At 46.8% G+C, this 14,176-nt stretch overlaps 1 protein-coding gene across 3 annotated transcripts in view; it reads left to right on the forward strand.

Annotated features, from left to right (window-relative positions):
- Positions 1-14,176, forward strand: part of LOC110503660 (uncharacterized) — a 40,026-nt gene that overhangs the window by 18,760 nt on the left and 7,090 nt on the right. Inside the window, exons 3-9 of one of the 3 annotated variants that reach the window (XM_090218221.1) lie at positions 7,133-7,219; positions 10,597-10,709; positions 11,585-11,649; positions 11,816-11,943; positions 12,047-12,112; positions 12,211-12,276; positions 12,401-12,595. In XM_090218221.1, coding sequence (XP_090074347.1) covers positions 11,611-11,649; positions 11,816-11,943; positions 12,047-12,112; positions 12,211-12,276; positions 12,401-12,595 — 494 coding nt within the window. In that variant the 5' untranslated portion in view covers positions 7,133-7,219; positions 10,597-10,709; positions 11,585-11,610. Of the gene's footprint in view, positions 1-897; positions 3,064-7,132; positions 7,220-10,596; positions 10,710-11,584; positions 11,650-11,815; positions 11,944-12,046; positions 12,113-12,210; positions 12,277-12,400; positions 12,596-14,176 lie in introns of those variants that run through there. The other 2 variants (XM_021582099.3, XM_036961389.2) reach the window with 2 other exon arrangements.

The raw sequence follows: 14,176 nt of genomic DNA on the forward strand, positions 1-14,176 counted from the left end.
GTCCCACACCGTCGCGGCTAGCCTTCTCATCTTTTCTCTGGCCACTTACGTTTTATGACTTTAGAGAGGAACCAGCATAGTAGCTCCCTGTTTGTGTGCCAGCTGCATGTGTTATGTAGTGTCTTGGGTAATGGCATACAGTGGGGAGTGGAAACATCAATGGTGTGTTTTGACTAAGTGCCCCACATTTGCATAATACAGCTTACAGACCTAGCCTCTCTGGAACCGAGGAAAGAGAGCATTTGGGAAAGCATTTGAAAGTACATTGGCCTCCACCATTTGGTGAAGGGGGAGATGAGGGGGGAGCTTTCCAGTATGAGTGAGACCAAATGAAGCTATAGCTTAGTTAAATGTACTATGGCCTGTTTTTATTAGGTGGACATTTAGCCATGTAAGCCTATACAATGTTTGTTTTGGCTGAAGCGGACCAGGAATGAAGGAAGGAAGTAAAGGACAGGGGAAGAGCTGTGTTCTCAGAACTATCGCCTTTGTTGTGTACACGCATTACCGCTTTCATTCTTTCATCCAAGGCCAGGTCGTGTTGAAGTGAAATTCCTTGACTGGCTTCTCTTGGTTCGGAGACGAGGGACAAAGGGGAGCGGGAAAGAGGAGATGGAGATTTTCTTTCTGGGGACTCATTGTAGAGCAGACCTTAAATACTGTATGGTTGCCTGCCTTGTTTGTACAGAGACTTAGGAACATTGATTGACACCAACAGACAGCACTAAAATAGCTTCCATAGAGTCCGCTTTGTCACTTAGCTCTCTGGATACTGTTGTGATTACCTCGACTAACCTGTACCCCCGCACATTGACTCATTACCAGTACTCCCTGTATATAGCCTCGTTATTGTTACGTACTTTTCTTGTAACTTTTTGACTGATTTTTAGATTTTTTTTTAAAACTCTTTCTTGAAATGCATTGTTGGTTAAGTGCTTGTAAGTAAGCATTTCACAGTAAGTAATGTGTATTCGGCACATGTGACAAATAAAATTTGATTTGATCAGTGACGAACTTCTGTGCTTGAGATCTCTGTTCCACTTTTATAACGTCTCCCATTGGCATTGAGTGATTTATGCAAAAGTCGAAGTTTAACACTTCTCTAAAATCTGAAATGGGCACAAACTGTAAGTCGAGTTAAGATAAGTATATTCTTGGTAATAACAATCCCTTAACTAGCTAGCCTTTTATATGACATTGGGCGCATCTTAATTGTATTTCCTTGACTCGTCCTCTTTCCTCCTTGCCGCCTCCTCAAAACACATTGGAGGAGAAGGTCCTAGAGGAGGAATCTGACCTTCTCCACAATTGAGAAGGTCCACAATTGATATTCCTCTATTGTAGCCGAGTGGAGCCCAAATGATCTCAACCCCAGTGGAATAGAACAAAGTTCAGATGGGTTGTAAACACGGGGCCCTCGTATCCTATTTTACACTGCTTTATAGACCTCTCACTTTCCTATTTTAAAAACTGTATATCGCTTGACAGTCTGCTCCAGATAACAGGCTAACACATGAGTCTGGCCTAAGATGAGCATCGCAAAATAGTTTTTGTATAACAATGGGGCAGATAACTTACAGGTGTGGTGCCATTTTGGTTTGAGTAGGTGTTTAGAATAAGTTGATGGGCCTTTCCTACTGACATGCACCCCATGGACAATGTGTCTCTCATGTGGGCCCTTGCGTAACATCTGTCTCCTGGTCAGTGTGAGAAAGGAGATCAGTCTCTCACTCCATGAATATGATCTGGTTCACCTTGCATCTGATCAGAATGGCAAAGGTACAGCTCGTTTTGCAGTTTGTTCTCAAATCCAATTTACTCAGTTATTTAGCCGCGTTGTTTGAGACTTTGTCAGGTTGCTGTCCAGGTGTACTCTGTAAGGTGAAGCAGTGTCCACGAGTGCAGTCCCAAGGAGTGAGTTGTTGGTAAACACAGCTGTCACAGAACATGTGGTTGCAATGTTCAGGTCTGCCAAAAATAATGGAACCGCTTGAGTAAATGAGGGATACAAAGTATATTGTAAGCAGATGTATCCCCACAGGTGTGGTTCCTGAGATTAAAATGATGTTAACCATATGCCATGCCCATCTGTCTCCAGATCTCAACCCAATTGAACACTTATGGGAGATTCTGGAGTGGTGCCTGAGACGGTGTTTTCCACCACCCTCAACAAAACAAACTTATTGTGTTTCTCAGGGAAGAATGGGGTTTCCATCCCGCCAATAGAGTTCCAGACAGTTGTAGAATCTATGCTAAGGTGCATTGAAGCTGTTCTGGCTCACGGTGGCCCATTGCCCTATTAAGACTGTTGGTGTTTCCTTTATTTTGGCAGTTACCTGTGTGCTCGTTCTGTACTTTAACTCTTCAGCACCTCACTGTACTTGTCAGTCATAAATATGGCTGTGTCTTACTCTTCCACAACCTTGTCGCTGCAGGTGTGCCCAATGTGTTGTGTCTCCTTGTCGCCCTCCCCTCGTCTTTCCATCGGGCCCTTCTTAGCACATGTCAGCAACTCCTCCCTCCCACGAGCTGAGTTTGTAGTGCCTGGATGTGTCCCGTTTAGAAGTTGAAAGCTTTTACTTTAGGACGGACACGAGTGCTCTTCATTGACAGATATTGATTATAGGTTGTTCTGAAGGATCCTACCGTACGGTGTTACGGAATTTGTGTTGCAATTAAATAATACTGTACTTCATATCCAGTAAAATGTGTGTTTCATAATTTTCTGATAGGCTACACGTTTTTATCTTACAAACAGGATACTTTATTTTCTAGCTGCCTATTTTATAATGCCGCTAAGGAGATAGGTCGACATATCTATTGGGTTCGTTGGACTAACACGTGTTGACCATGGTCGGATTGGAGTGAACATTTTCGAAGATATTTGACGCCGCGGGTCTCATTAACTATCGGTCTACGGTTCGGTGGTCCAGTCATGACGCTCGGTAGTGTGTCCGCCACCGGGAGCTCGGCGGAGGGCTGCTTCTGCTCCTGCTGCGGAGTGGAAATGACGCCCTCCTTCTCCGACAACGGAGTTGTGTCTCAGAACCAGATCAACCAACTGTGAGTTGTGCATTTTTTTGCGATTAATATTTTTGTGATTTTAAAATGACGAAAACATTTCCCCACTATAATAATTTGCAAACAGGAATAATTTCCCCATGTAGTGGACATGCTATATTGAAGTTAATTTACTTTGGCTCAGTTGTCACTCTTCTCAGATGTTGCAACATTTATTATGAAGGTATCTTAACACATTTCTAATAACGTTGTGACAGTCCATCCTGACTGCATGCATTTCCCGAGAGTGACGTAACAGGATGCAAGTCATCTTGACCGGGCTTCCTCTCCTGGTTGAGAAATAAAAGCACAGATAGCACAATGGGTTATCTTTGACTGCATGGCATAATATCTGAATCATCTACCTGGCTGTCTCCAAACTGGTCTGACGAATCCTGTCAGTTAGATATCCATATAAAGCATCAGTGTCTGCTCTATGAACTGCCAGTCTCACTTCACCCCCCTTTTTCAGGTGTATGGCTTTCCTCTGTGTCCTCTAAGCCCCTAAACTGGCTTCCCCAGGTGTATGGCAGGCCCTTTGATTTTTTTGTGTGTGCTGCTTAAATATATACAATATATATTTATAGCTTATCAATTATGCTTTGGCTGATTTGTTGTATTACGTGTCCTGAGAATATTCTATAGCCCATCTATCTGTGTTTTTGAGTTGAAGCTTTTTGTTCTGAAGCTTTCAGCCATTCCAACTGGGCTGATTGGCTGAGGTGTTCATACTTGTTCCTCTGTTTTTATACAGTGTGAGACCGGTCATCAGATCCAGGTGGCCGGCCAGAGAATGATTTGATAGCTGGCATGTAGTACAGGTGTGAACATAATACAGGAATGATTAGATCTCACCCGTTAAGTGGAGTGCTTTGAATACAGACAAATGGCCTACCTGATGAAGGGTAGGTAGGGTGAAGGGTGGGTAGTGGGTTGTATTTGTTGTGTAGGAAAGCACTCAAGGGAACCGGTATTTCCAGTTGCAAGTCCATCAGATTAATTAAAGTTTTTATACAGTGTGCTGTTAAGTGTCAATATGTTGGAACTAGCCTAGACACCCTTGCTCCAGAGTTTTAGTCTAGGTCTACAGTGTGTTTCAGGGCAGTAGCAGTTCATCAATACAGACTTGATCAGTGTTTTGGATGAACCAATGCGATATGCTTGAATCAAAAAGGCCATATCTGTGTTGCAAAATACCGCACCATCAAAGCTGCAATTAACTTCTTTTTTTTTAGCACATTCCCCTGTGACAATGACTGGCTGTCTAGGCCATGTTGGATGTTACGCAACCCTGATGTTGCTCCTGACTGAGTTTTGCATTGATTGACCATTTGCTCTGACGAGTGCTGAACGAAGACATGCAAATGTGTTGTCAGCTGTCCATTTACTAACTCTGCACTGGTTTCCATCGCTACATGGGTAGTAGTACTACTTATTTGCTTATGGGGGATATTAGATGTCATTGCTGATAGTGCGGGCCTTATCTGTAGCGTGGGTGCTTTGTAAACTCAGGAAAAAAAAGAAACGTCCTCTCACTGTCAACTGTGTTTTATTTTCAGCAAACTTAACATGTGTAGGTATTTGTATGAACATAACAAGATTCAACAACTGAGACAAACTGAACAAGTTCCACTGACATGTGACTAACAGAAATGGAGTAATGTGTCCCTGAACAAAGGGGGGGGGGGGGGGGGGGGGGGGGTCAAAATCAAAAGTAACAGTCAGTATCTGGTGTGGCCAACAGATGTGCCAGTTCTTGCTGTGAGATGTTATCCCACTCTTCCACCAAGGCACCTGCAAGTTCCCTGATATTTCTGGGGGGGAATGGCCCTGCCCCTCACCCTCCGATCCAACAGGTCCGAGACATGCTCAATGGGATTAAGATCCGGGCTCTTCGCTGGCCATGGCAGAACACTGACATTCCTGTCTTGCAGGAAATCACGTACAGAACGAGCAGTATGGCTGGTGGCATTGTCATGCTGGAGGGTCATGTCAGGATAAGCCTGCAGGAAGGATACCACATGAGGGAGGAGGATGTCTTCCCTGTAACGTACAACGATGAGATTGCCTGCAAAGACCTCCAGCTCAGTCCGATGATGCTGTGACACACCACCCCAGACCATGACGGACCCTCCATCTCCAAATCGATCCTGCGACAGAGTACAGACCTCGGTGTAACGCTCATTCCTTCGACGATAAACGCAAATCCGACCATCACCCCTGGTGAGACAAAACCGTGACTCGTCAGTCGAGCACTTTTTGCCAGTCCTGTCTGGTCCAGCGACGGTGGGTTTGTGCCCATAGGCGACGTTGGTGGAGGGATTGTGCGTTCCTGGTGTAACTCAGGCAGTTGTTGCCATCCTGTACCTTTCCCGCAGGTGTGTTGTACCGATCCTGTGCAGGTGTTGTTACACATGGTCTGCCACTGCGAGGATGATCAGCTGTCCGTCCTGTCTCCCTGTAGCGCTGTCGCTGTCTTAGGCATCTCACAGTACGGACTTTGCAATTTATTGCCCTGGCCACATTTGCAGTCCTCGTGCCTCCTTGTAGCATGCCTAAGGCATGTTAAAGCATTTGAGCAGGGACCCTGGGCATCTATCTTTTGGTGTTATTCAGAGTCTGTAGAAAGGCCTCTTTAGTGTCCTAAGTTTTCATAACTGTGATCTTAACTGCCTACCGTCTGTAAGCTGTTAGTGTCTTAATGACCGTTCCACAGGTGCATGTTCATTCATTGTTTATGGTTCATTGAACAAGCATGGGAAACAGTGTTTACACCCTTTACAATGAAGATCTGAAGTTAATTTGTAAAAATCCAAATATCTTTGAAAGACAGGGTCTTGAAAAATGGGCGTTTCTTTTTTTGCTGAGTTTATTTCCTCACTCACTAGTTCACTTGTGTGTATGACGAGGGCTGTCATCGTTGTTATATGGTCTGGACTAGTTAGTCATTTGAATAGCCTAGACTTTGTTTGTCTTCATTTGAAACACAAGTACTGTACACTCACACTCTCGCTGGCCCGCACAGGCACTTATACGCCATAAATGGCACCAGATGTAAGAAAGCCAACTTCCGTGTTTTGGAGGAAAACTTTGGCCGGGTTTTAGTATGTTTTCTCTTAGCCTTGTCGGGGTAGGTAAACCACCACCTATAGGTTATATGATGGCGTCATGGTTTCCTTTTCTCGAGATTTCTGTCAAACCAAACAATCCAGAAAATCAATGGGTTTTGATTTACAAACCGATTTTTGTTGTTAGTGTCTAACCGTTCTATAAATAGCCAGAGGAATGCCTGTGTGTCAGCAAGACTTTAATGTTTAACAATGGGCTGGGCTAATTGTAGGTTTACAGTGTTTGGATTCCTGCTGGAAACCTGAAATCTGAACGATTTTAAGGGTGTGTGTAAAGATTGGCAGCCATACAGGGAAGCCAGATTAAGGGTGTGATTGTGTGTCATAAGTAGTGGTCCATAATATAGGAACAACACTAAACGGAACAGGAGACATTGATGTTAATGAGATGTTTTACATGTCTGGTTCAGCAGCAGTCTAGTGAGACATTACCATGACGATGCTACTAGTAGCACTATGTAGGGAATGGGGATGTGACAAGTGTTTTGAACGTTTAAACAATATTCTATAGTTTTAAACAATAATAAAAAAAACATTAAATGCCGTGAATTCACAATTCAGATAGGATCCTGTGTGTAACCTCTAGGGGGCAGTGCAGTTCAATTTACCACAATCCTGGCTACTTACCAGATGGTGTGCACCTTACTGCTGGTAGTTTATGCTGTTGTAGCTTCTCTGCCATATCCCCCTCTATTTTCTCAGTTGTCAGCACATGGGACTCCATGACCCACTTCTCATCGATGTGGTGGCTCGTTGCAGTGACGTATGCTTGCGCTTTATACTTGCATTGTACAAGTTTTCCATTCAGGCAGTCGGGGTTCTTCAACATGGCTTCTTGATATGCTATCAGGCCAGTGAAGAGGACATCCTCTACCGTTGACCATGTCTACGTATCAACTGAAATCATTTCTGTAATCAGCACTGATTTTTCTCTCTGCCGCCAGAAACGGGTTGGGGTCTCGCGGTGCCTCCCTTTCAGATGGTTAAGCATGGCACCCGCACTGCCACTGTAGCGCAATTCCACCTTGCAGGTTTGTGTATTTATTTAACCACCTTTTTCATTGAACATTTATCAAAGTAAAGCCATACAGAACTTCGCTGCTGTTTACTTCCCTGTCTCACTCTCTGCCGCGCTTCCAACTGTTAACGACGACGACGTGCAGAGCACTTTATAACCATGGGAAATCATTTGAAAGATGCCTTTCTCCTCCTAGTAACATTACATCATTGTTGCGTTAGGTATTTGTTAAAAATGTAAAAAAAACTTTGATAATGAATGAGCCCTGTTAGTGATAAATGCACTGTTTTTTCGGTTTGGGTTTCTTTGTCAATGGTAATGATCCCAATGTTTTTAACTGTTCACACCCCTAGTTGGGAATGGGATGCACCCTTTGATTTGAACACAGGCTGCTTTCTAACGTCTCAGCGCTGATGGGACCCCACCTTCATTCCAGTGGATTGGAGTTTGATGTAGGTGTGGTGGTAGATGAGGGATTTCCTCCTCTCAGAATAGGCCCGGGGCCTTTAACTTGAATACCTCTGTCCCTGCGATCCAGCCCTATGAGGAAGCTAGGTCTGTTTACTGGAATTAGTCCCACGCCCGACGGCACTTACTAGGAAACTGGGACTCTAGACTCCAATCCAGCCCTAGAAACGCACTCCGGTTGAGTCAGTTTATCTTTAGTCTGGCCTTTTTTGTCTCTTTCCCTGTCTGCTTCTCGCTCTCAGGGTCTCTGGCATAATTATCTCCCCTCGTCCGTTAGGCTACTCTTGCTCTGTATTTAAACATAGCTCGCTAATTCTGTACGAGTGAGTGCGGGCACCTCTCTCTCATTGCCTAATCTGTACCTTTGGAAGTGCTAGAATGCAGCCCCTCTATACACCCCTCTCTCTCTCTCTCTCACACTCGCACCACCACAGCCCCTATCTTTCTGGCCTGAACTCATAAAGCCTTGAGCAGCGCTGGCCATGGCAGCCAGGCCTCTGTAGCCTGGGCCTATATTTATCTCTCTCCTAGTTAGTGGAACTAATATGGGAGGGGAGGGGGGGGGATGTCAGTCACACACACACACACACGTCTTTCTGGGCGTAGGAGGAGAGTGGGGTGCTATCAGAGAACCACCACATAGTGGTGATTTGTGTCTGTGCCCTAACAAGTACTGCCCTGTGCTGCATGCTGAAAGATGAGTGTCGCCCTCTGCCTCAATGCCCGCTCCTGCTACCCGTAGACATGAATCAGGGCCAAAGCTGCTCTAGTCTAGAGTGGCTCTCTTTCTACCATCATACAGCCACACTCATTATTTCCACTGTTAGGGGCTGCACCCATAGGGCTCTGGTCAAAAGTAGTGCACTATTTCAGGATTGGGGTGCCGTTTGGGACACGCTCGCATAGTGGCGATTCAGAACACTCTAGCATAGTCAGAATAGTTCTGAAATATTTACGACGGACCGTGTTTGAGTTTCAAACTACATTGGGGAAATGATCAGCCGTAGCCTTTATCAGTTGAGGTGTGGATAATATTTCACATTGGAACCAGTTACACGGAGTGTTCTAGATAGTTAGTGGACAACAATGCCCCCTTTTTTGTCTACTGAGCCGACTGTTGGGTTTATCTTACACAGTAAAGATGCACCCGAAGGAGAGCCATTTCCCGTGCTTCATTTGAATGTGAATTACAGTGGCTGATCAAGGCAGTCTAGTCATTGTATAGTCATTTATTTAATTTGAGTTATTTTATTTGTAGTAATTTTAAAGAACAAATATATTTTGTAGCAACAGTAAAGATCCACTCGACAGTGATGTATGTCTGGCTACCTAGTTTTGGATTCCTATGCCGGCGGGAGGTGCAAAGCCCTTCGCTGAGGGGTCAGTGTTGTATTACACTTGACATTGTGGCGCTTCCTGCTGGAGCTCTGTCCTGTCTGCCGCTGCTGCCTGTGGTGCTGTCTGTCTGATTCTGATAGGCTACTCATTGTTTTCAGGTGTCCCGTAGTGGAAAACACAAGGTGAATGCTTAACTCTCTCTCTCGCATTTCTCACTCTGTCGCGTGCACACAAACGCACGCACTGTACACACCATGCGAGGTGCTGCTTTGCTCCTCCTTCCTGCCCCGGGCTTGCATGTGCTACACCCCGTGGTTCAGACATGGTTAGATACAGCTGTACAGGAGGGGAGAAAAGTTTGTGTGAAACACAGCGACGTAGCGGTTTGAAGACAGTGGACGCGAGAGATGGTGAAGTAGGAGGAAACGGCTGGGTCAGGGGTGAATGGGTCAGGGGTGAATGGGTCAGGATGGGAAGTGGGCTCAACCTGGGCCAAGTTTTTTTTTTTTTTTTTTTTTCTCCTCTCTTTGTTTTCTTTCTATTTGTGGTCAAGGCGTGTCCTCCTCAGATTGCACAGCCTCTCTCTGCCACGCCACCCCCATGCTTCTGCTATTCGGCTCATCGTTGCTCATTTCCCCATCCTGTGTCTGTCTGTGAGGGAGGACAAAGACCGACGGACGATACTGACTCTATGCCTCCCAGTCATCCACGCAAGATGTGATTGTGTGGGGGAAATGAGGCTGGCTGTATGGATCAGTACATAGGGCTTAGCATAGTAGCAGCTCATAATCAAGACACACTTCACATGGGGGTCAGTAAGGGTAGTAATGGGGTCAATGGTAGCCTAGGCCTGTATGGGGTCAATGGTAGCCTAGGCCTGTATGGGGTCAATGGTAGCCTAGGCCTGTATGGGGTCAATGGTAGCCTAGGCCTGTATGGGGTCAATGGTAGCCTAGGCCTGTATGGGGTCAATGGTAGCCTAGGCCTGTATCAGTCACCTGACAGTCTTCAGTAGGTCTCCTCGCCCTCTGATATGAGTTAAGGTCAGTGTGCCACCATATGAGAATATGTTTTGTGCTGTGCAGATAGTGGAGATGTAAGCTACACACTCGTGTATGTACACACACCATCTCCATCAGCTAGTAACCCCTGTAGATCGCGTGACCTCGCCTCTTGTTCTAGTGTGGTGATGGTGTGCTGTGTACTATAGTTAACGTGATTGTGGTACCACAGAGGAGTGATCCCGCACATGAACTCCCACAGCGGGAGCTCTGCTCCATCTGAGCCAGTTGTGCAGAGGGGGGCTCTAACTGACCCTCAGCCCCCAGCTGTTAAGGGGATGTGGCCTGGCCAGAGGGGAACATTGTGTTCTGTGCTGGAGTGCACGTGGCTCTGTCTGTTTATTACATGTAGTTACACCGGGTTGTAGCTAGCGCCTGGACCACGTTGTTGTTGTTGTTGTTGCTCTTCAGACTGACTTATGAAGAATGAAGCTCTGTGTGTGTGTGAACCTCTAGCCCGGAACATTCTGTTAGCCTCGGTCTCTGGCCCCTCTGTGACCCTGTGTTTTCTCTCTCCAATCAGCATCAGCGACAGCTTCCTGACTGTGAAGGGCGCCGCCGTCTTCCTGCCTCGGGGAAATGGCTCCTCCCCTTCCTCAGCGCCCGGCACCAGCCAGCGGCAGAACAAACACACAGGTATGCCCTCCCACTGTCGGACTGACTGACAATAAACCAACAGACAAACACAACCATAGGACAGGGGTGAGTTCATTAGGAAAACGTTATGGAACGTTCATGATAGAAATGCCACACATACGGCCAACGCGATTCCTTACTTTACATGTCAGTGATGCCTGTCTGTTCAGCTCTTTATAACATAGAAATAGAAACAATCTGAATGTTCCACAACGATGTGTCCTGCTGAACGCGCCCCAAAACTCAACACAGACTCATGGGAAACTGACACAGCCCCAACATGAGGCCTAACCATAGTGCTTATCGTTGGAATGCAGCAGGCATTCTGCAGTGTTGAGGGAACCAACTCTTGTGCTGTTGTGTTAGTCACCAGAGCAGAGCTGTCCAGTTCAATTGACCCCATAGCTGTTACAATATGACACCGGTGGTCCACTGACTGCACGTTGCCTTGCCATAGAGTTGCTATTTAGGCGAGTGTTTTTCCATACCAGTGTCCTCGTGCTCAAGGGCAGAGATAATTGTTGTAACTCTCTGCTCCGCTGGGTTTGCTAGGAGGTTTTTCCCAACTCTGTTAGTGGTATGTACCAGCCCTAATGTTTTTTTTCTCTTAGTTTCAATGACGAATGTCCTTTTTGGCCCTTGTAGTAGTAATTGTGAAGGACACTTCGTGTTTCTTCGGCTGCTTTCGAATGTAAATGTTTCTCCGAGCTGTGTGTTTTTTGTTGTTTTTTAGTTTCTTGCGTCGTTTTAATCAGACACTGGGTTTTGTATGCCTGTATAATGTGGACTGACTTCTGAGGGAGGAGTAATGTGTAGGCGCAGATGGCATGCAGGGTGTACGACACTGCTCGTGGACTGATTCTCTCCTCCCTCAGGTGACCTCCAGCAGCACCTGCAGACCATGTTCACCGTGCTGCGGCCAGAAGACAACATCCGCCTGGTACGTCATCTCTCGCGCTCGGCGCCGCGCTCTCATACGTCAAGCTCATGACGTTTCATTTACATCCCAGACAAATGACTCTGGGACTATTCTGACGAATACTTCCAAAATGCAGAGAGTTTGACCTCATCCCTCCTTTTCTCTCCCTCTCCCGTCTTCCCATAAGGCTGTGCGCTTGGAGAGCGCGTACGCTCAGCCTCAGTGCACGCGCTACATGGTGGTGGTGTCCACCAATGGGAGACAGGATACGGAGGAGAGTGTGGTGCTGGGCATGGACTTTGGCTCCTCAGACAGGTTCGTAGTTAGTACCACTGCATGCAGTGTGTGTTAGAGACCCACATCTTTTGGAGGTGTGTGTGTGTGTGTAACCTCTTTTAACAGCTGTCTCCTCCTGCAGCTCATGCACAATGGGGCTGGTTCTACCCCTGTGGAGCGACACACTGATCCACTTGGACGGAGACGGGTGAGAAGAGCAATACGACACCCGTTTCCTCCTCCCTGCGTTTACTGTAGTTCTTCTGCCCAGTGGGACTGTCACGTAACCTGTCTGTGTCTCTGTAGGGGCTTCAGTGTGTCCACGGTCAACAGGGTCCATGTCTTCAAACCGGTCTCTGTCCAGGCCATGTGGTGAGCGCTCCTCCTTTCATCGCCGTCTCTTTTCCTCAGACTTTGGACTCTGTTTTATGTTTATCCTATTATCATGCTTTTTCCCCCTCTTCTTATCGCTCCACCTCACCCTGTTCCCCCCCAGGTCCGCCCTGCAGTCGCTCCACAAGGCGTGTGAGGTGGCCCGCTGTCACAACTACTACCCCGGGAGCCTGTTCCTGACCTGGGTCAGCTACTATCAGAGCCAGGTCTCCTCTGACCAGGTCTGCATCAACGAGTGGAACGCCATGCAGGACGTCCAGTCCCACCGCGCCGACTCGCCCGTCCTCTTCACCGACGTGTGAGTGTACCACTCAGTCACGCACACACACACACATACACACACACACACACACACACACATACACATACACATACACATACACACACACATACACATATACATACATATATTAAGCAACTGTGGTGAGGTCTTGTGGAGGTTAGGTCAGCTGGACTCACACCAACTTATCTCCCAAAGAAAACAACATTGCCCAATTACGAGTGCAGTGCCATCTGATTCCCTTGTTGCCACGACACCCAGCTTCAGGCAGACCTTCTAGGACCCCTGCGACCTTTGCCTTAGAGACCAGAGGTCAGAGCTCTCAGCATTACCTGGTTATGACCGAGGTATCAACAATCTGCTCTAGCAGGAGGATGCAGCTCTGGGTTTTTAGGTTGTATTAACCGGGGAAATTCCCCACCCAGTCGCGGTCACGTGTGCCTGCTCGTTTAGGGGGGCCTTTCTGTAACGCCGGAACTCGGCTTGTGTGCCAGCAGCGGCTAAAATAGCCCTCTCTCCGTGACCGCTTTATTTCTGCATTTGAAAAAGTAGCTAGACAGATGGGTAGACGAGCGGACGGATGGACGGAGGCAGGTGGGCATTCGGAACGAAGGGGAGGATGGAGGGGTGACGGATGAGTAATAGAGTAGAGATGATACCACTTGACATGCTGGGAGACGTTTTAAGGAGAGGAATGGACTGAGTGCCACCGAGGCAGGGGAAAGAGGTCAAACCCAAAGCGGTTTAAAGGTACTTTCCTGGAGAGATGAGGAGAGTAAAGCCTCTCCCTAAGCCTCCGCAGTGACATCAAACGTCCCAGCTAGCGTTACGGCGCGCCATGCAGGCACAGTGGAAAGACGTGCACACACACACACACGCGCGCACACCCACCCTGGTTAGGCTTGAGTACTGTGCACACACACTTAAAGGCAGACTATGCTAGTGTTGTGTTATTAAATCCTGTTGGGGTCACTGCCGAAGCTAAGATACCTGTCGATGACAATCAGACATCATATTATTTGCCCTCGCTCATTGCACATTCCTTCTATTCAGTATTGAGGCCATGCTCTGATTTTACCCAGATTTGTCCCTGCAAATATGCATGTATAGCGTGAATGTGTGAAGTTGCATACAGTGTATCGCTTACGACTGTAGTGTGTTGGGGTCAATTTCAATTCAGGTGGTCAACTGAAATTCCAATGGACTCCAATTCCGAGTTTACTTCTTGAATTGACTGAGTTAAAATGAAATTGATCCCTACCCTTGAGTTCATTGGCACGTGTGTGTGTTTCAAAGTGGTCAGGGTCTCTTGGCAGAGCCAGTAACCCAACCCCGGTGGTAGCTCTGTCTCGTCCTGGAATGTGCAACAAGTTTCAAGTGTCCCAAGTCCCCAAACCCTTTCCTCAAGAGGTCAATCAAGTCTTTGTTTCTGTAAACAAGCTCTTTCCGATGTTCCAATAAGGACGTGTCATTATTATTTATTATTTATTATTATTATTATTATTATTATAAGCGTGACGGGTCATCAGACTGGGACAACAACACACCTGTTGCTGCTGCTGCACAATGTTGACTGTTGTGGGAGCATAGCCACTGACC

Source organism: Oncorhynchus mykiss, chromosome 24, assembly GCF_057628025.1.
Source record: "Oncorhynchus mykiss isolate SJ-2025 chromosome 24, ASM5762802v1, whole genome shotgun sequence".
NCBI classification, from domain to species: Eukaryota; Metazoa; Chordata; class Actinopteri; order Salmoniformes; family Salmonidae; genus Oncorhynchus; species Oncorhynchus mykiss.